We start from the raw sequence: 20856 nt of genomic DNA on the forward strand, positions 1-20856 counted from the left end.
CGCCGTCGCGGGCGGAGGCGCGAGCTCTGGGCCTTGGCGCCTTCGCAGCCGCAAGCGACATCTTCTTTCCTCGCTAAAGCCCCAAACGCCCAGGTGGCTTCCTGGGAGAGCGCGACTGAGCCTCCGCCTTCAGATCAGAACAGGCGGAGCCTCCAGAGGCGGCCTGGGCCCAGTGCCTGCTTATCCTGCCGGCCTCTCCACACCTCCTCTTTCCCTCTCCGTTCGAGTCCATTCCTTCCTGGAAAAACCAAAACCGCGCCCCGCTAAGGCCTGGATGTGAAGGTGCGTGAGACGCCCTGGCCTCTGGGTGCAAAGGCCGGCGCCTGCCGCTTTCAACACTCGGGAGGCGCGTTTCAGCCCTGCCAGCCCCCGGCCGCGGACTCGGAGCGCTGAGCCCCCACCCTTCCCATCATCCGGCTCCCTTCCCAGGAATGAGCAGCACTCGGGAAGCTGCAGCGACTACACGGAGGAGGCGCCAAGCCCAAGCTCCTCGCCAGCCACCGGCGCGGTCAGTGTAGAGCCGCGCAGGGCACAGGTGAACCCTGGCACGCAGCCTCAGGGAGGGACAGGCTGGACATGACCCTGCCCGTAGCTGGGCCATCAGCCGGACCACCCCGCCCCCGGAGCAAACGCTGATGCAGGGCGGGGGCGGGGGCTCACGCCTGTAATCCCATAACTTTAGTAGGAGGCAGAGGCAGGTGGGTCACCTGAGGTTAGGCGTTCACGACCAGCCTGGCCAACATGGTGAAACCCCATCGCTACTAAAAAATACAAAAACTAGCCAGGCAGGGTAATGGCGGGCGCCTGTAGTCCCAGCTACTCGGGAGGCTGAGGCTCAAGAATCGCTTGAACCCGGGAGGCGGAGCTTGCAGTGAGTGGAGATCGCCACTGCACTCTAGCCTGGGTGACAGTGAGACTCCATCTCAAAAAAATTAGTAAAAAAAAAACAAAAAACGCTGATGCTTTCTGAAATAGATTTTATTATCGCTGCACCATTCCGGGGCACTGGAGATGACAGCTGAGAAGCAGAGAAGCTGGAGACCTGAAGCCTCCACCCTTGGCTGTGGCTGCCGAGAGAGGCCCCTGCAGAGGGAGCCCCAGGCCACACCCAGACACCACAGCCAGCTCACAGTGGGGCCAGAGGGCACAGGCTGCTCGGGGGATGAGGGTCCCCATGCCTGCCACCTCTCACAGACCATAACCCACGGGCCTGGGGGCTTCCCCTGGGAGAAGGTCCTTCCCTCCCACCTTCCCTCCCCATGGCCCAGCCTTGGGAAAGAAAGCAGAGACCAACTCAGGGACTGCAGCGTGCTGAGGACAAGAAGGGAGGTGGGCTTGGGGTGAAAGCCCCCCCTCACTCACAGAGAAGGGAACACTACCAGCAGTAGAGGACAGGGAGGTGGGACAACGGCAGTTAGAGACGAGGCGTTTTGGGTGAACTGTAGTGTTACTCCGGACGTGAGCACGGCCTGGGTCAGTCGAATGAGATGAGCTGGGCCTCGCTGCCCTGTGCCGGCGGCCCCTGCGCCTGTGGCTGCTGGGCCACGGGGGGCTGCTGCTGGGGGGGACCGCCAGAGGGTGCCATCTGTGCAGGAGGAAAGCAGGAATGGCCCTGGGAGGAAGGCTTTTGTCCCAGCAGAGCCACAGACCCACAAGAGCTTCTAATCCATGTCCACCGAGTGCAGCTTACGTGGCCTTTGGCTTTCGAGTAAATTAACGTTTTTTCTGTCTACACTTGTGGACACGCATGTCTGCCCTAAGACTTGCGTCCTCGTTCTGTCTGCTGAGAAGGGGCCTTGGGTATGCGTCTCCCTGTGTGAGCAGGCGTACAGGACAATCCCCACTGGGCCAGAGGACCCACTGCTAAACCATGAAGGCTGAGGCTGCCCCGTGGATGCTGCCGTGAGGCCTGGGAATGGCTCACCTGCTGGTACATGGGCTGCTGCCCCGCGATGTAGGGCTGCTGGGGTGGCAGAGACGAGTCCTGGCTCGGGAGGGTGGTCATGAGATTCTGTTGCGAAAAGATGCCAGATGTGAGAAAGCAGCCCTGTGACCAGGCAGGCGGGGGTGCTTCTGGCTTGCAGCAATCCAGAGGTGACCACAAGGAGCGCACAGAGTGGAGGGTGAGGAGCAGGAGTGGAGCCCACCTAGTGCCCGCCAGTCTCACCAAAGGACCCTCAGCATCATCAACTGCTCCCCCACCCCAGCCCCAGCAGAGCCTGGAGGTCGCTGTACCTGCATGTTGTAAGGCTGGTAGCCCATGGAGACCGACTGGCTCCCCATGTAGCCCATGGTGCTGGACTGCGGAGGCTGAGAGATGGTCGGGAGGCTCTGCGGGGCCTGGGAGGCCACGTTCTGCGGAGGGAATGGGTGCCGTGGGAGAAGGGGCTGGCAATGGGGCTGGCCCTGGCAGGAGGGAGGCGGCCTTCCTGCATACCTGGTAGCCCGCTGTGGGAGTCGGCTGGTAGGATGAGTAGGCGGGGCTGGCGGTGGGTCCGGCCTGGGCCTGGGGAGCCGCCTGCGCCCCAGTGGCCCCTGCTGGGTACATGTAGGCGCTCACCATGCTGGGATCTGTGACAAACAAGACGGGGGAGATGGTTCAGCCAGGGCAATGGGGAGGCGAGTAAGGGACGCCCGACTCTTCAGTTTTACTTTTTTTTTTTTTTTTTTTTTGTTGAGACGGAGTCTCGCTCTGTCGCCCAGGCTGGAGTGCAGTGGCCAGATCTCAGCTCACTGCAAGCTCCGCCTCCCAGGTTTACACCATTCTCCTGCCTCAGCCTCCCGAGTAGCTGGGACTACAGGCGCCCGCCACCTCGCCCGGCTAGTTTTTGTATTTTTAGTAGAGACGGGGTTTCACCGTGTTAGCCAGGATGGTCTCGATCTCCTGACCTCGTGATCCACCCGTCTCGGCCTCCCAAAGTGCTGGGATTACAGGCGTGAGCCACCGCGCCCGGCCTACTTTTTTTTTTTTTTTTTTGAGAGAGTCTCCCTCTGTCGTGCAAGCTGGAATGCAGTGGCGTGATCTTGGCTCACTGCAACCTCTGCCTCCTGGGTTGAAGCGATTCTCCTGCCTCAGCCTCCTGAGCAGCTGGGAATACAGGCGTGCACCACCACACCTGGCTACGTTTTTGTATTTTTAGGAGAGACGGGGTTTCACCATGTTTGTCAGGCTGTTGTCGAACTCCTGACCTGAGATGATTGGCCTGCCGTGGCCTCCTACAGTGCTGGGATTACAGGCATGAGCCACCGCCCAGCCAGTTTTCCTTTTTGTTGTGACTTTTGGAAGCAAGTTCAGGTTTCATGTTTCTAAAAAAAGGAACAGAGGCCAGGCGCGGTGGCTCACACTTGTACTCCCAGCACTTTGGGAGGCAGAGGCGGGCAGATCACGAGGGCAGGAGTTCGAGACCAGCCTGTCTAACACAGTAAAACCCTGTCTCTAATAAAAATACAAAAATTGGGAGGCTGAGGCAGGAGAATGGCGTGAACCCAGGAGGCGGAGCTTGCAGTGAGCTGAGATCCGGCCACAGCACTCCAGCCTGGGCGGCAGAGCGAGACTCCGTCTCAAAAAAAAAAAAAAAATAAAAATAAAAATACAAAAACTAGCTGGGCATGGTGGCGGGTGCCTGTAATCCCAGCTATGCAGAAGGTTGATGCAGGAGAACTGCTTGAACCTGGGAGGCAGAGGTTGCAGTGAGCTGAGATAGCACCATTGCACTCCAGCCTGGGCGACAGAGCAAGACTTGGTCTCAAAAAAAATAAAATAAACCAACAAGGATGGGAGGAAAATCCTAGAATGGAATGAAATCAGAAGAAAGGAACCAAACTGTATTTGAAATAAGTGACACGGTCTGACCGATGGGATGGGAGAGTGAATCCTAGTAACTTCTGAACCCAGAATCTGGACTCCACGGCCTCAGGCTACAAATGACAGGAACTACAAACGTTACACTCCAGTTACGAGGCATCGTCTTCACAGCAGGCCAGGTTGGCATTCTTAAAACCATTTTTTGTGTATTCTAGGGCTTAGCAAGTAAGTATATTGAAAACAATGCAAAAGAAAACTGTGCCATTGAATTAAAATTGCAAGTACTGGAATTAACTCATGGATTTTTTTTTTTTTTTTTTTTGAGACGGAGTTTTGCTCTGTGGCCCAGGCTGGAGGGCAATGGCATGATCTTGGCTCACGGCAGCCTCCACTTCCAGTGATTCTCCTGCCTCAGCCTCCCAAGTAGCTGGGACTATAGGTGCGCACCACCACGCCCAGCTAATTTTGTATTTTTAGTAGAGACGGGGTTTCACCATGTTGGCCAGGCTGGTCTTGAACTCCTGAACTCCTGACCTCTGCCTCAGCCTCCCAAAGTGTTGGGATTACAAGCATGAGCCACTGCACCTGGCTGCACTCATGGTTTTTATCATATACAAAGACGCACGTATTCACACATGCACAGACACACCTATGACCGTGCACTTGGATAAATAGACACACTTTCCAGCTCTGCTAACAACCTAGAGCTGTGGGCACACCCAGAATATTGATCTTGGCTTCTAACCAAGATCCAGACCACCCTCCACTAAAGGGAACTAGGGCTCCTTGAAGAACTGGCTGGTTCCAGGGCTGGGCATGTACAAGACGAGCACAGAGTATCTAGCAACAGAAACTCCGAAGCATCTGAAACTGAAGGCCCTACGCAACAGAGAGCCACTGACACCTCCCATGGCCCCACCTGGGACATTTTGAGCATCAAAGTAACGGGGCCGGACACGGTGGCTCATGCCTGTAATCCTAGCACTTTGGGAGGCCGAGAAGGGCGGATCACTCGAGGTCAGGAATTTGAGGTCAGATTGGGCAACACAGAAAGACCTCATTTCTACATTGTTTTTTGAGACAGAGTTTCTGTTGCTCAGGCTGGAGTGCGGAGGATAATCTCAGCTCACTGCAACCTCTGCCTCCTGGGTTCAACTGACTCTGCCTCTGCCTCCAGAGTAGCTGGGATTACAGGCACCTGCCACCATGCCCACCTAATGTTTGTATGTTTAGTAGAGACGAGGTTTCACCCTCTTGGCAGGCTGGTCTTGAACTCCTGACCTCATGATCCACCCGCCTCAGCCTCCCGACGTGCTGGGACAACAGGCGTGAGCCACCACGCCCAGCCGTTTTTTTTTTTTTTTTTTTTTGAGACGGAGTCTTGCTCTGTCACCCAGGCTGGAGTGCAGTGGCCGGATCTCAGCTCACTGCAAGCTCCGCCTCCCGGGTTTACACCATTCTCCTGCCTCAGCCTCCCGAGTAGCTGGGACTACAGGCGCCCGCCACCTCACCCGGCTAGTTTTTTCTATTTTTTAGTAGAGACGGGGTTTCACCATGTTAGCCAGGATGGTCTCGATCTCCTGACCTCGTGATCCGCCCATCTTGGCCTCCCAAAGTGCTGAGATTACAGGCTTGAGCCACCGCGCCCGGCCTTTTTTTTTTTTTTTAAATTAGCCAGGCATGGTGACGTAATCCTGTAGTCCCAGCTACTCAAGAGGCTGAGGCGGGAGGATTGCTTGAGCCCAGGAGGTCGAGGCTGCAGTGAACCATGATCGTGGCACTGCACTCCAGCCTGGGTGACAGCAAGACTCTAAGAATAAACAGTGAGGGGCCGGGCGGGGTGGCTCACGCCTGTAATCCCAGCACTTTGGGAGGCCGAGGCGGGCGGATCACAAGGTCAGGAGATCGAGACCACGGTGAAACCTCGTCTCTACTAAAAAAAAATACAAAAAATTAGCTGGGCGTGGTGACGGGTGCCTGTAGTCCCAGCTACTCCAGAGGCTGAGGCAGGAGAATGGCGGGAACCCGGGAGGCGGAGCTTGCAGTGAGCCGAGATCACACCACTGCACTCCAGCCTGGGCGACAGAGCGAGACTCCGTCTCAAAAAAAAAAAAAAAGAAAAAGAAAAAAAGAATAAACAGTGATGGCAGAGGAGTGTCACCTTTGAAAGAACAAACACTTCTCCATGCTGCTGTGACTGACAATAAGTAGAAGAGCGGGCAGAGGACCTCCCGCCACTGGAAAGACAACAGCAGAATTAGAAAGCGCTATTTGGCAAACACCGTAATAAAAACCGGCAACATTAGCAAAAAAATGCTAGACCTTGAGGAGTCCCAGGGTATTTGGAAAGCCTCCCCCAAGAGACATCTGATTACAAAGGGCAAGACAGTCACTTCACAGTGAAAATCCCTGGCAGACCCCGTCTCAGCCAAATGGCCAAGAATGGGACTGACAGGACGCATGTCACCTTCTGTGCCACTGAGGAAAAGCACAGCCTTACGGCCACCGCATGGAGACACCAGACAAACCTAAGCTGAGGACAGTCTGCCGAACGACAGGCCAGTGCTCTTGGGACAGTCGATGTCACAAAACACAAAGGCTGACTGGGAAACACTCTAGATTAAAGGCAACATTAATTAATTAATTAATTAATTAATTAAATGGACGGCGGGCCGAATGTTACGCAGCAGCGGGCGTGCTGTTTACAGGACACCACTGGGACAGTCCGTGAGGGCTGAGCCTGCTGTGGACGAGGATCGTCCTGCTGGTTTCAGGAAATGCTCGCTGTCGCATTCAGGGGAGAGGGCAGCACCTGCCACGCATGGACTGAAACACGCCTCCAGCAGGAAAGCCTGTGTGAGTGCATTTGCGTGAAAACGGGAAAGCAGGGATAACATTCACATCGGGGCAATTGGGAAAACCCTTTGCACCATTCTTACTGCTTTTCTGTAAATTCATTTAAAATAAAGACGAGGGAAAAAAAGTGTGCTCTCTGCCCCGACCTGTCCTTACCAGCTGCGGTGCCGGGCATGCTGGCGTAGGGGCCAGTGGCAGGGGCCGGCTGGCTCATGTACACGCCATGCATGGGGGAGCCCTCCACCGAGCCGGCGGGGCTGAAGGTGCTGGGGAAGCTGGCTGGTCCCGAGGGCTGGTAGAGCACGCCTCCGGCCGCGGGCATGGCCTGGAGCTGGGGACGAAGGAGACAGTGGTGAGAGTTGGTCCTCAGCCCACGAGCCCCTGGGTGGCAAGAGGATGGCACATACCTGGGCGTAGGGCAGGGGGAAGGCAGGCATCTGTGCACGCATCTGGACCGTCTGCTTCTGCTGCTCCAGCCGCAGCTGCCGCTCCTTCTCCTGCTCCTGCAGGCGCTGGATGGCCAGCTGCCTCTGCACCTCCAGGTACTCCTGTGCGGCAGAAAGGCGGTGGTTACCCTGGGGGCTCCCCAGCTCGCCCCGGCCCGTGGCTGGGCAGCCACTGCACCTGCTTCTTCTGCCGCATTATCTCCAGCTTCTGGGCCAGCTGGATCTGGCGCTGGCGCTCTGCCTCCTCGGCTGCCCGGCGAAGCTTCTCCCGGTGCTCTTCGCGCAGGGCACTCAGTGCCCCCCGGGCATCACGGATCTGTGCCAGCTTGTCCTGCAGTCCCTCATAGTACACTGTGGGCAGACGACAGAGCAACCCTGACCGCTCCGGCACAGTGCCGAGAAGCTCCTGGGTGGAACAGACACGCAGACAGGCTGCCCTGTGCCCAACCTTCTGCAGAGGGCTCTGAAGGCACTGGGCTCTAGGGGAGGCAGGCAGAGGGTTCTGGGCAGGGCAGGGCACGGCATGGTCATCACTGAGACCACCTCCCACTGAGACCCTCTGGAGGAGACCACGGCCCCAGTGAAGGACTCACAAGAGCCCAGCATCCTCCGGGGAGGCCCTGGCCCAGGACGGCACTCACAACCCCCAGCTGCCCCCAGCCAAGGACCCGTGGCGCGGGCACCTACGCCTGCGCTCGTCCAGCTGGTTGAGCAGCTCCAGCAGCTGCGGGTGCATGCCGTTGATGGACTGGAAGAGCGAGAGCACCGCCGAGTCGTTGGTGATGCTGCGGCCCCGCATGTGGTTACTCTTCATGCGGTTCACGAAGGTGGTGACGGCGTTCTGCAGCGCCTTCAGGAACTGCTCGTGGCTTTCCTCGGACTCGCCGTTGTGGAACGGTGGCTGCAGGCAGAGCAGGGTTCTGGATGAGTGTGGCCACACCCCAGCCAGCCTCCCCAGTGGGGCCTGGGATGGAGGCACCTGGCTGCACTCAAGCCTGGAGCACAGTCCGTCCGCTACTTATGGAAGCTACCCCTTCTACAGCCGAGGAAGGCGAGGCCCTGGAGGCGGGGCCCTTGTCCAGCAGCAAGCCCTGCTCGGGACGGAGCGCGCTCAGGGCCCATGCCTGCTGGCATGGGGCCTGCCTCCCTCTCCAAGGCCCTGTGCTCTGACAGCCAACCAGCCCAGAAGCCCCAGGTAAGGCCAAGGCCTCATCTGGTGGTTCTAGACTGCTCTGAAATATTCAGGTCCATGTTAGGTCCACAGAGTGGCCCCAGCTCTGGACCACAGCCTGGTGCAGACAGTTTCCATTGGGAGAGGCCACTAAGGGCAGGGCAGGCCGGGGCTGGGTTAGGGCAGACACCCTTGCTCTGGCACAGCCCTCTGGTTAGGGCAGGCACCTGTGCCATGTGCCTGGTGCTACGAGCCTGGAGGCTGTATTTTGCCCTGGCCCGTGGAGGGAGCCACAGCTTACCTCACTAAAGGGGCCACCAGAGGGAGGAATGGGCTGAGAGTCTGTCTCCGGGAGGGGGTTCTGGAAGAGAGAGAATGAGTGGGGCCTCCGACCTATCCCACATCCACCCCTTCCAAGGGACCCTGCCACTAGGAACGCCGGGAGCAGCCCCTCACCTCCACCACGGTGGCGGGGGCTGCGTGCCCCTCCCCAGGCTGTGCAGCCGGCTCCGTCAGAGGCACGGGTGCCGACGGCGTGGGGCTCTTACGAGCCTCCTCCTGCTTCTTCTCCCAGTAGTTCCGGTTGAGATACCGCGCGAGCTGCAGGCAACAAGGGGGTCACTCCCAAGGCCAGAAACCGTGAGAGGACATACCTCACACCAGGTCTTACCTCAGGGTCGATGTCCTCAGCCAGAGGCGCCGACGAGTTCTGGGGAGAAAGGGGCATCTGAGTGTCACAGGCAACAGGACAGTTGCTCAGGCAGGGACAGGGATGGCCCCAGTGCGGCAGATCCTGGAGACCAGAGCTGCAGCCTGGGCCCTCCCTCCGTGCCCTCCTCTGGTTCCTGGCATCTCAGTGGCCATCTTTTCTCCTCTTCCAGATGCTTAGAACTCCACAGAGGCCGGCAGCACTGCCGTCCTATGAGACTCCTAACCTTGCTATGGGAGGAACAGGGCAGCACCGGGACAGCCCTGGGGCCTCAAGGTGGACACTGGACAGCCCCCATGGTCCTGCATGTGGGGCCTAGCCAACAGCCCGGGAAGGAGGGGAAGAAGGAAAGGGGTGACTCACCGGGGCAGAGCTGTTCTGAGCCCCTGGGCCTGCAGCAGCCTGGCCACTCCACAGAACCTACAAAATTCTCAACCTGCTGTCCCTGACCCAACCCCCTGCAAAACAGGCTGCCTCTTCACCCCCTACTGAGAGCGGGGCTGAGGCCAGGGAGAGGTGATGTGGATGCCCCAGAAAGCAAGTCTTTCAGTTCCTGTGGGGCGGGAGGGGTGTGGAAGAGACGGGGTCTCACCAGCAAGGCGCCTTCCCCACAGCCTGTCCCATGTCCTCAGTCCCAAGGGCCAAACCAGAGACCGAGAGGAACGGGGGCCTGGAGCCGTGGGGCTCTGCCCTGATGTCTGCCCGTGTGCTAGGGCTGTCCTCTCTGGGAAGCCCAGGGACCTGCATTCCCCGCCAGCCCTACTGTATCAGCCCGGGGACCCCACCCCCTATCAACCCTGCTGCCTTCCGGGAGAGGCAGCTCCAGCCTGAGGGCCACTCACCACAGGTGACGAGTACAGGCTGCTGGCGGGGGGCGCCGAGGAGGCTGAGGGCGTGGGTTCTGCCTTGGGGTACGAAGTGTACGTGGACTTCTGTCTCTGAGTCAGAATTAGGAGGGGCATCACTCAGGTGCAGGAGATGCCCCTCTGGCCCCACCGCAGCACATCCAGGGGAGCTGGGCCCTTCCTGAGGCTGCCCCACCCCACCCGGCTTACCAGCCTCTCCTTCTCCTCTGCCTCCGACTGTGACAGCGCCAGGGCCAGCTGCAGCTCCTCCTCCTCCTGCAGGGCCGTCTCATCCCTCTTGGGGGGCAGCTGAGGACAAGCGGGGAGGGTGAGGGGGGCCCCGGGGAAGATGTGCCCACGGGACGGAGAGGGTTGAGTACCTGGGACTGCTGAGACAGGGGGCTGGTCAGGTACTCGGGGGGCAGCTCAGTGGTGGAAGTGGTCTTTCCTTCCGCTTTCCTGTGGGCACAAGGGATGCTGCAGGCGACCATGCGCTGATGCCACCCTGCCCCCGCCAAAGCTCTCAACTGCACCTCCAGGGGCTCCTCTAAGTGTCCCCACAGAGTGATGACAGTGGTGAAACAGCGACAGTGTCCCAAAGGCCACACGCTAGAGCAGAGCAGGGCAGGGCTCGAGGGCATCACACCAGCCACAGGGCTTGGGTGAGTCCCTCAGGGTAAGCCCCAGTTCCTCTCCTGAAAATGGACATTCAGGACACCAGCCAGGCCTGCGAAGACCTTCCTATGGCACTCGGGAAACCAAACACAGCACTGCCACTGTGGGATGGGCCCCACCCAAGAAGGGGCAGACCGGGCAGCACCTGTCACGCCCAGTAAGCTCTTCTGGGGCACCCCAGGCAGTCCAGGGGCCACAGGCTCACAGCATGGTCGCAATTTCAAACCACACACGCTGACCTTCGACCTAGGGCTCTTTTTTTTTTTTTGAGGTAGTTTTGCTCCATCGCCCAGGCTAGAGTGCAGCGGCGCGATCTGGCTCACTGCAACCTCCACCTCCTGAGTTCAAGCAATTCTCCTGCCTCAGCCTCCCGAGTAGCTGGGACTACAGGCACCCACCACCACACCCAACCAATTTTTGTATTTTAAGTAGAGACAGGATTTCACCATGTTGGCCAGGATGGTTTTGATCTCTTGGTCTCATAATCTGCCCACCTCAGTCTCCCAAAGTGCTGGGATTACAGGTGTGAGCCACCGCGCCCAGCCGACCTGGGGCTCTCTTCTAAAAGAAAAGTCCACGTGAGGCAGACCCGCACAGCCCCGGGACAGGGAAACACCGGCCAGTGTGTGTGTGTGAAGGCGGCAATGGTGTTGGGATACCCTGCCATGGAGCTGCTGGATCACAGCAGACTCACGCATGTGGGCAGTGGCTGCAACAGACAGTACACTGACGTGGCTCAAGGCAAGTTCTTTCTTTTTTTTTTTTTTTGAGAGGAGTCTTGCTCTGTCACCCAGGCTGGAGTGCAGTGGCATGATCTCGGCTGACCGGAAGCTCTGCCTCCCGGGTTCACGCCATTCTCCTGCCTCAGCCTCCCGAGTAGCTGAGACTACAAGTGCTCGCCACCACGCCCAGCTAATTTTTGTTGTATTTTTAGTAGAGACGGGGTTTCACCATGTTAGCCAGGATGGTCTTGATCTCCTGACCTTGTGATCCACCCGCCTCGGCCTCCCAAAGTGCTGGCATTACAGGAGTGAGCCACCGCGCCCAGCCAAGTTCTTCTTAGTTACAGGAAGGAAAAGGAACTTCCCGGGCAGCAGCCCATCACCAGACATGGCTGGCTTGGATGGGACGCCCTGAGGAGGGCATGGCCTCACTCCTGGGCTCCCCGAACCTAAGCAGGTGGAAGGCTCAGACCTGAACAGAGGGCCAAGGGGCCACGGCCTGACTTTCCAGAAATGTCCACGGAGCGACACAAGGAGGCAATGACATGGTCCAAAAAAAGGGAACTAAGGAGGGAGCGCAGCCCACACAAAAAACACGCGCAACCCAGGCCAGACCCACGGCGATGCTGCCGGGACCACGGCAGAAACGGAACTGTGGACCACAGAGCAGAAACCAATGCTGGGGGCAGCACAATCCTGAGCAACCACTGTGGCCACGAGAGCACTGTCCCTCTCAGGGACCGCACGCGAAGATCTGGGTGCCGAGGGGCGTGGTGTCTGCACTCATGCAAATTCAGGATAAAACCCGTGTGAACACACGCACACGCAGGAGAGGGGAGGCAGAGCAAACTCTGCGGCAAAACACCGACTGCTGAGGCACCGGCCACGGCCCCGCAGCTTCTCTGTGCTACTCTTGCAACTTTTCTGTAAGTTTTATTCCAAAAGTTGAAATGCAAACAAATCCAAACCCAAACCCAAGCAACAGTTCTGTCGGGCAGCCTCGGTCCCTGGAGCCACAGCGCCCAGTCTGGCACGCCCACCCGCCCTAGTGTGGGGCAGGGTCCGAGGGCATGCAGCGCCCTGCGTTTCCCTTGACCTTCCAGCTGCTGTGCGGTGAGGGCCCTCTGGGGTCTGCAGGCCTCGGGCACCATGGCCAACAGGGACAGAAAGGCCAGCCTGGAGATCCTGCCCCGCCGGCAGCCCGAGCGGGGGCGGGGACTCACCTGTTCAGCTGCTCGTAGCAGGGCTCACACACGCGCACCTCCTTCTCGATGCCGAACTTGGGGATGGTGGAGTACTTGGAAGAACACTTTCCACAGAAGATCTGGCCACATGCCCGGCAGTGGTGCTGCAAGACGGGGGTCTGGTCACAGGCACTGGGGACCCTGATGTGCCACCCGGCCCAGAACCGCTCCGTACAACACTGAAGCTGAGCCTCACAGGTGGGGGAAGGCAGGGGACAAGCAGAACAAATGCCTGGGAGGACACTAAGGCCAAGGAACCTGGACATGCTCCCAGGAATCTCAATACCAGCCACCGTTTTGGGGAAAATAAAGTAAGTTAAAAAGAAGAGCAAAGACAAAATATATATCCATTGTGCTGACAAGAGCTTTTGTAAGTGCAGTGGGTGCTGGAAGCTGCTGACACCCCAAACCCCAAGCATTCCCAGTTGCCAGCCTGGAGGGGGCGTTGGTGTGAAGACGGCTCAAGGGGTCAGAATCCAGATGGGCTACGCCACACAGAGAAGGGGGCCACATGGCCCTGGCAAGCAGGAGAGTGACTGTGGCAAGGCCTGTAGCCCTAGTTTTAAGACATTATAATTCCAGAGTGAGGCTGGGCCCGGCCCAGGCAGCGGCATCAGGCCCTCATGTGGGCCCTCACTGTCCCCCTCCTGACGCCCCACTGCCACCCACTGGGAGCTGCACTCACCTCCTGAACCACCCACCAGGAAGGAAAGGCCCAGCCGGGACGGTGGCCTTGCACACGGCAGGGGACCTGGTATCTGGCCGGGGCTGTAGACAGAGCCCCCCAGGTGGGAACTCACCTTACGGGTCATCACCCCGAACTGCACCCTGCAGCGGTGGCATTCCTCAGCGTCCACCCAGTCCGGAGCCTGAGGAGGGGCGGCAGTCAGGACCACAACGCTCCCCTCCCCACCAGCTCCAGAGGCACAGAGTCCCCTGCCCCACAGAATGGGCCCAGAGAGGACCCTAGCACAAGCGAGAGCAATGCCCCGGGCCGCCCTCCCAGCAGCGTGGCCTGGGGTGAAGCTGCTGAGGCCTGAGGAAGGGGCTTCCTCATCAAAAGCGCTTGTTTTCCTTTCCTGAGCCCCCAGCCACTCTAAAGGCCCTCGAGCCACGTCTCCACCTCGCCCTCCAGAGACGGCTGCTACGCCTCCGCCCAGGACACACAGGCATCCTCAGCTCCCAGAAAGATGGGAGCTCAGCCACCAACCCCCAAGCAAGCCAGACTCCCAGCGCTCCCCCCCTTCACGTTTCCTGAGCAGCCCAACTCCAGGACCCCCGGCGGCCACCCACACTCACTCTCTCGGCAGCAAACATGGCATCGCTCTCTTTGAATTCTGGAAAGACGTGTCCTGGAGAGAGGAGGCATGGTCACTGTCCACTCCTGCCTGGCCTGCAAGACCTCCCGAAGCCCCTTCCTCACTCCTGGCAGCTGTGACACAGCAGTGACTGTGCACCCAAGTGAGGGCATCTGGGGGCACCGAGACAGCCTCCTGCCCGCAAGGCTGGTGTCTCCATGGAGCCTCCGTCCTCGCTGTGGCGGCACACGAGAGCCAGGCCCTGCTGCCCGCTTCCTGAGACACCGCTCCCCCCCCATCAGGGCATCAGGCCCCTGCGCGGCCCCCCCTGCTGAGTGGCTCCCTCACCCTCTGCTCTCTGGCCAGGGCTCCCACTGTTCCTGAGGACAAGGCCTTGAGCTATTCTTGTTTTTTTTGAGACAGAGTCTCGCTCTGTCACCCAGGCTGGAGTGCAGTGGTGCGATCTCGGCTCACTGCAAGTTCCGCTTCCTGGGTTCAAGAAATTCTCCTCCCTCAGCCTCCCGAGTAGCTGCGACTACAGGTGCCCACCACCACGCCCAGTTAATTTTTGTATTTTTAGTAGAGATGGGGTTTCACCATGTTGGCCAGGCTGGTCTCGATCTCCTGACCTCAAGTGATCGGCCTGCTTCTGCCTCCCAAAGTTCTGGGATTACAGGCGTGAGCCACCACGCCCGGCCGGCCTCAAGCTATTCTTGAGACACAAGACCCCAGAGAAAATCCAGGAAAGCTCCCACCCCAGGAAGGAGACATGAGCACAGACCACCAGCGTCCACTACCCCAAAGTTGAGAGCCCAAGGCGGCTCGTGCAGCACCCCTGCGTTTGTCCACACTGGTCCTGCCCACCCTGCAGCCACAAGGCAAGCGTCCAACTCCTGCAGAGGGGACACACGAGCCCTGGAGCCCGGAGCCCGCCCCATTCCCCACGCTCTACGCTCTCGGCCTCGTCTTTAGCAGAGCTCAGGGCCACACAGGACCTGCACGGATGGGAGCAGCCATGCCCACCTCTCTCTCACTGAGTGGGCCCCGAGCACCAGCCAAGACCTCCAAATGCATCCTGAAGCCCCTACCTCTCTCTGCACGATCCCCCAGTTCTCCACGGCCACAACGGCCAGGAGGGACCCTCAAAAAACACACCTCAGCCGCCACAGCCGAGACAAAACCACCAGAGGCCTCCTGCTGCGCCGAGAGCAGCACTGAACTCCAGTCCACAGCCCGGAGGCCGTCGCTGTGCAGGCCCGGCCGCGCTCTCCTCTGGGCACGCTGGCCACCTTTCTGCCCCGGGGCCTCAACCCTGAGTGTCCGCCCATGAGTGCTGTCTGCCCGCTCATGCCAGCTCTGACTTCTGTTCCAGTCTCGACACTCGGGACAGCTCTTCCAGAGGCCTTCCCTGACAGCACAGCCAACCCGGCCCCCAGGAGTCCTGCCACTCTGAAACAGACTGTCTGCTGCCTTTTCACCTGCGTGTTGTCTAACATCACTGCCTGCCTCTGCCCGTGGCTCATGGGTCCAGAAAGGCAGGAGCCGGTCTGAGCCCGCCCTCACACACACGGTCTTCCCTGGCTCCAGACCACAGCCCTCCTCCCTCCCACCACGGGGAGCAGCCCATCTTCCCAGGCCCCTCGCCACTGTGCCCGTTGGGCCTGACTGTCCAACAGTTCCAAGCCTTGGTCTGGTCCCAACCTCGGTCCTGACTCACCCTCCACCTTCATGATCTGGTAGGTGTCCTGGACCACCTTGTACTTCGGCTCATTCCGGAAGGCATGCGCCCAGGCCTGGATCAGGTACAGGATCTTGTTACGGACGTTTACCTCCACTTGTCTCTGCAGGCAGGGAGGAGGGGGTGAGGGTCGCAGGAGACTCCAGGCGCCAGAGGCCTCGGTGTGAGGAAGCAGCTGGCAGAGCTCAGCCTCTGAGCAGAAGTGGCTGACACAGAGGCCAGGGAGGGCCCCCCGAGTGGGGCGTGGGGGCCATGCACTGACCTGTTCCCAGACCCTGACTTCAAACCTCATGCCTGCCTCTACTTGCTCAAGACTATGGCTCTTCTCTAACCACTGCCAAAGACCAGGAGGCTCACTGGAGTCAAACAACACCGCTTCTCTGTGCTCCTGACCATCTGTCTCTCCCTTTCCCCACGGGACCCGCCCAGCCCAGGATCCCCGGTTTCCGTCAGGCTCCAACAGGCAGGGCCCAGCAGGCCTGACGGTGGCAGCATAGTGTTGGGGCTGAGAACACAGGGGCACTGCGGGACTCCGGCTATGCCCCTCCTTCCAGTCACAGCCGGGGAGACGCCAGGGGGCAACTGCTCCAGAAACGCCCCCAAATTCAGAGTGGGCTCCGAGCCCTCTGCAGCCACCCTTCCCCCAGGTGAAAGCACACCCTGGCCTTGCACCTAAGGCCCTCTCAAGGATGCCGTCCCAGTGTGACATGCAGGATGGCATGCGATCACAGGCTGCTTCGAGGAAGCTCTGGGGCATCTGCACCGCGGCCTGAGCTCCTTTCCAGAACCTCCCGGCATCCTCAGCGGCGCCTTCCCTCCACGGCTCTGCCCCCCACCCCACAGAGGAGTGAATCCTCAGCAGCGCCTTCCCTCCACGGCTCTGCCCCCCACCCCACAGAGGAGTGAATCCTCAGCAGCGCCTTCCCTCCACGGCTCTGCCCCCCACCCCACAGAGGAGTGAATCCTCAGCAGCGCCTTCCCTCCACGGCTCTGCCCCCCACCCCACAGAGGAGTGAATCCTCAGCGGCGCCTTCCCTCCACGGCTCTGCCCCCCACCCCACAGAGGAGTGAATCCTCAGCAGCGCCTTCCCTCCACGGCTCTGCCCCCCACCCCACAGAGGAGTGAATCCTCAGCGGCGCCTTCCCTCCACGGCTCTGCCCCCCACCCCACAGAGGAGTGAATCCTCAGCGGCGCCTTCCCTCCACAGCTCTGCCCCCCCCAGAGGAGTGAATCCTCAGCGGCGCCTTCCCTCCACAGCTCTGCCCCCCCGCCCCGCAGAGGAGTGAACCAGCTCAGGATCTGCAGCCTGACTGAAGGAGCTCGGGAGCACCAGGGTGGGGCAGGGCCGGACTCTGGCATCTTCTGCCTCTCAGCCAGGACAGGACGGGACAGGAAGCCAGCCAAGATGGCCAGTGAGGGCCTTTGGGAGGCCTGGCTGTTCACTGGGATCCCCGGGCAGGTTCTCAGCTGTGTGGGTCCGGGGAGTCCCCTAAGAGACACAGGCCCAGCCCACAGGTCGGGACAGAGGGGGATCAGCCTGACCACACGGGACACCCTTTTCCCTTGACACCGGCGGCAGCACCCCCGCTGCATCACAGTCCACATCACAATCCCTGCAGGTGTCCCCGGCACAATCTCCTGGGGATCTGGAGGGCTTTTCCTCCTCTGCCCAGGAAAGCGTGAAGCCCCCACTCTCCAAAACAGCTCCTATCCCCCGCCAGACACATCCGATCTTACAAGCCGCCACTCAGAGCCCTCCCAGGCCGGCCTGTGGGATGTGGCCAGCCTGCCCTCCAGACCACAGCCACTCACACATGATAGCCAGCGCCCGCCCTGCCCACCCAGCATAGCCAGCGCCCGCCCTGCCCACCCAGCAGCATCTACTCACCTTCCCGATGACAGTAGGTGCCCCAGCCCTGCCTCCCGGAAGCTTCCCCCAGGCTCCAGGGTTGCTGTCACCTCAGTGCTCCAGACACAGCACCCCAGGCCGGCTCCTGCTAAACCCTGGCCTCCCACTTGTGAGTGCGAGCTTGTGCAGTGCAGGGACCACTGATCCGCACCTGCACATTTTCCGCCACACCTGGTGCTGTTCTGTCATCGGTGCCCAGTAAACACCTGGAGAAGCAAAGGTGCCAGCCTGGGTGGCCACCCACTTGCCCCGTCTCACCCACCTTCAGCAGGTCCTTCAGCTCCTCCATGGTCTGCTTGTTGGCCACCTCGTCATGAACTGTCTGGCCACAGTTCTTCACCACAGACTCCATGACCTGCAGATGCCCAGGAAGGGAAGGGTGGGGCCGGTGATCAGGGCAGGGGCCCCTCGTCCTCCTGGATGGACCCACCTCCCTGTGGGACAGCAGAGCCCTTCAACAGGCCCATCGGGCCACTGGGTGGGCGGGGAACCTGGTGGGACAGCAGAGCCCTTCAACAGGCCCGACAGGCCACTGGGCCGGTGGGGAACCCCAAGCAGCAGCATCTGAGACTCAGTGGCCTGCACGGCACCGCTCCCTGTGATGCCAAGTCTCACTGCCAAGCACAGCGACAAGATCCGCTTTCTGGTGTTTAGTGTTTACTCACGCAGGACGGCTGAAGAAGTGGTGCTCACTCCCTCCCCCATCTCCCGTCTCTCCTGTCTGTCCCTCAGCGTGACCCCCTCCTAGGCTGCACTGTTCACACAGGCACTCAAGGATGAGTGGTAACTCTCCTGCTTGATGTATGCCCAGGGAGGTGGGCAAGGCCACAGGGCAAACTCTTCTCATGCTGTCCTGACTAGTGGGGGGTGGGGGGTGAGGGGTGGGGACCCTGGGGGCCACTGAGGCAAGGGAGTCTACTTACCTCCAGGGCATACAAGGCCACGTGTGGGTTCTTGTCATTGACTTTCTTCTTGATGGAATTCACAGCATATTTTGCTCTGAAAGGGAAATGATGTTGGTAAAAGCAGAGAGAAAGGGGAAAAAAATAGTCTCAGCAACCAAGATGAGAAAAGTTCATCTGCTGCCAGGTGCAGTGGCTCACGCCTGTAATCCCAGTGCTTTGGGAAGCCAAGGCAGGAGGACTGCTTAAGCCTAGGAGTCTGAGACCAGCCTGTGCATTATGGCAAAAACCCAACTCTACCAAAACACAAAAAATTAGCCAGGCGTGATGGTGAATGCCTGTAGTCCCATCTACTCGGGAGGCTGAGGTGGGAGGATCGCTTGAGCTTGGGAGGCAGGGGCTGCAGTGAGCTGAGATCACGCCACTGCACTTCAGCCTGGGTGACAAAGCAAGGCCCCGTCTCAAAAAAAAAATGTCTGTCTACCGTCTTAAGTCTTTGAGAACCCCAAAGCAAATACAAACATAACCAGGTCATCTGCAAGCTGTGCAGAGAAAACCCCTTAACTGTCCAAGATGTCAAAAAATCCTAGCATGGAGACCATACAGTTCTCTACGAAACAGCCTAACATGGTCAGCTACATTGTGGAGAATCAACGGGAACCAAGCAAGCCCAGCTTAGTGCACGGCCGCTCCCCCCGCTTCACGACACAGGCCCTGCGAACTCACTGCGTGTCCCCTTGGCGGATCAGGTCGCAGATCTGTAGAATGGACTCCCAATCCGTCTCTAGCAGGAGCTGGCTGGTCGCCTTGTCTGAGTGAGAAAATTCCGTGAAAGGGGGGGTCATCCTGCTGGACTCCCCACACAGCACCCCAGCTTGGCAGCAGCAGGGGGGACTCCCTACTTCCCCTTTAGACATTTGGACCACATGAAAAACCACGAGAGAATCCTCCTGAGCACGCTGATGGGAAGGGAAGTGCCATCGTTCTCAGGGAAGCAGCAAAGAGCGTGAGAACAGCACACCAGGTGCTGGTCCAAGCCTTCCCACAACCTGCGAGCGAGGTAAAGACACTCAGCAGAGAGGCGAGGGCACTGCCGTGAGTCACACAGCTCACCAGAGACACAGGCTGATTCACTCTTAAACATCAGGCTCAGCTGCTTCTCAACAAAGAACTCTATCACCCGTCCCTTGGAGTCGCCATTTGCCCAGATGCTCCCCATTTCAATGGGATCTTAGCTTGGGCAAGAGCTAGAGAAGCCTGCAGTGTAGACTCCAGGCCCCTCGCTCCAAGTGCTTTGGGAATAAGGGCAGAACGGCGCTCCAAGGAGGACTCGCCAGCTAATACCTGTCATCATACTACATCACTGCTGTCTCCAGCAACTGGTCCCTCTGAGGAGCAGCTCCAGCTCTGCCCACACCGCCTTCCCCGGATACACAAACGATCTAACAAACCAAGCCACGTCCACTTTCTATACTGATTCAGTAGTTAACCTCTGGATTCATCCCTGAAGCACTGAACTACCTGTGTGGCTGAGATACTCAGTCTGCTTGCAGGTTCCCTGGGCAAGGAAGGTGTCTCATTTTAAGTCTCCTTGTAAACCATACTTAACAAAAAGGCAGGCTTGGGGCAGCCCATCCGAGCACCCAAGCGCCTACCCTGAAACACAAGACTCATTTTCCCTACAGGGCACGTGCACATCAACATTCCTCTTCCCTCCTAAAACGTGTCAACTCCAGGAGGCTCAGATAGAATTAGCTTTCACCTCCAAAAACGTGAGAAAACGCCTTCCTAAACCATTAGGCGCTTCCCGAAGCCAGTGTGGGAACAAAAGGTGGGTCTGGGACTCGCAGCCGCCTAGAGAGCTCGAAGGTCCCAGAGAGGACACTGCTGGCTCTACCATTCGAGACCCAATGTTTTGGGTCAGAAGCCCAAGTGCGAGCCTAACATCCGACTGAGTCACCCACTTTCATGACTCAGGCCTTGTGGCCCACTCGGCCGGGTGCTCGTCGGTCAAGGGGAAATCGGCCAAATATCCGGGCCCGCAAAGGAGCGAGAACGCCGAGCGCCCCCGGCGCCCTGGGCGGACCCTCACAGAGCCCAGGTTCGCCAACGCCCGACGGACGCAGACCCCACGGTTGCGCCGAGGGTCCACGATCGGCCTCTCCGCGCCGAGGAGGACAGTGGGCCTGGGACAGGCGGGTAGGGCGACCGGTACGCGCCCCTCGGGCCCTCGGGGCCGCGCTGACTCAGCGCCGGGCGAGGGCTACGGGCTGACAATGGTCGGGCCCTCGGGTGGAGATGCGTTACCTAGAAGACGCTCGAAGGTGCCGCTACCTCGCCCCATGGCGACCTCCAACACAGACCCGTCGCCGCGGGCGCTCCCCTGATCCCAGCTGGCGCGCCCCCCGACTTCCGCTTCCGCCTTGTCCCTTCAGTGCGCGCACGCGCACGTCACCGCGCCGTTCCTAGAGCCGCGAGGAGGCGGAGTCTTCGCTCTCCCGCTAACGCTGCCCGCTAATTGGGCTCGCCCTTGGA

General features: G+C 59.6%; 1 protein-coding gene across 4 annotated transcripts; it reads right to left on the reverse strand.

Annotated features, from left to right (window-relative positions):
* Positions 1-960: 960 nt before the first annotated feature.
* Positions 961-20800, reverse strand: HGS (hepatocyte growth factor-regulated tyrosine kinase substrate). 4 transcript variants are annotated; one of them, XM_010354295.2, is made up of 23 exons: positions 20629-20800; positions 19048-19132; positions 18343-18418; positions 17682-17774; positions 15489-15612; positions 13773-13825; positions 13274-13342; positions 12453-12577; positions 10213-10291; positions 10043-10141; positions 9830-9925; positions 9351-9407; positions 8949-8987; positions 8735-8878; positions 8580-8639; positions 7795-8008; positions 7286-7458; positions 7069-7209; positions 6818-6992; positions 2438-2571; positions 2236-2355; positions 1925-2011; positions 961-1585 (listed from the first exon to the last, which is right to left on the reverse strand). In XM_010354295.2, exons 1-23 carry the CDS (start codon positions 20663-20665, stop codon positions 1475-1477), a joined length of 2391 nt encoding a protein of 796 aa, XP_010352597.1. In that variant the 5' UTR covers positions 20666-20800; the 3' UTR covers positions 961-1474. The 4 variants fall into 4 exon arrangements, with proteins under 4 accessions (XP_010352597.1, XP_010352598.1, XP_030779595.1 ...); XM_010354296.2 differs by lacking the exon at positions 9351-9407; XM_030923735.1 differs by lacking the exons at positions 17682-17774; positions 18343-18418; positions 19048-19132; positions 20629-20800 and having other exon boundaries at positions 15489-16359.
* Between the last annotated feature and the right edge of the window lie 56 nt (positions 20801-20856).

The sequence above is a fragment of the Rhinopithecus roxellana genome, chromosome 19 (assembly GCF_007565055.1).
Source record: "Rhinopithecus roxellana isolate Shanxi Qingling chromosome 19, ASM756505v1, whole genome shotgun sequence".
In the NCBI taxonomy this organism is placed as follows: Eukaryota; Metazoa; Chordata; class Mammalia; order Primates; family Cercopithecidae; genus Rhinopithecus; species Rhinopithecus roxellana.

Excerpts from the sequence above, each read along its gene's own strand:
- HGS (XM_030923735.1), bottom strand. The coding sequence starts at position 16,266 with ATGCCCCAGAGCTTCCTCGAAGCAGCCTGTGATCGCATGCCATCCTGC. Across the intron at positions 10,292-12,452 it reads TGCTACGAGCAGCTGAACAG|GAAAGCGGAAGGAAAGACCA; the intron begins GTGAGTCCCCGC and ends TTGTGCCCACAG. Across the intron at positions 2,572-6,817 it reads CATGCCCGGCACCGCAGCTG|ATCCCAGCATGGTGAGCGCC; the intron begins GTAAGGACAGGT and ends TGTTTGTCACAG.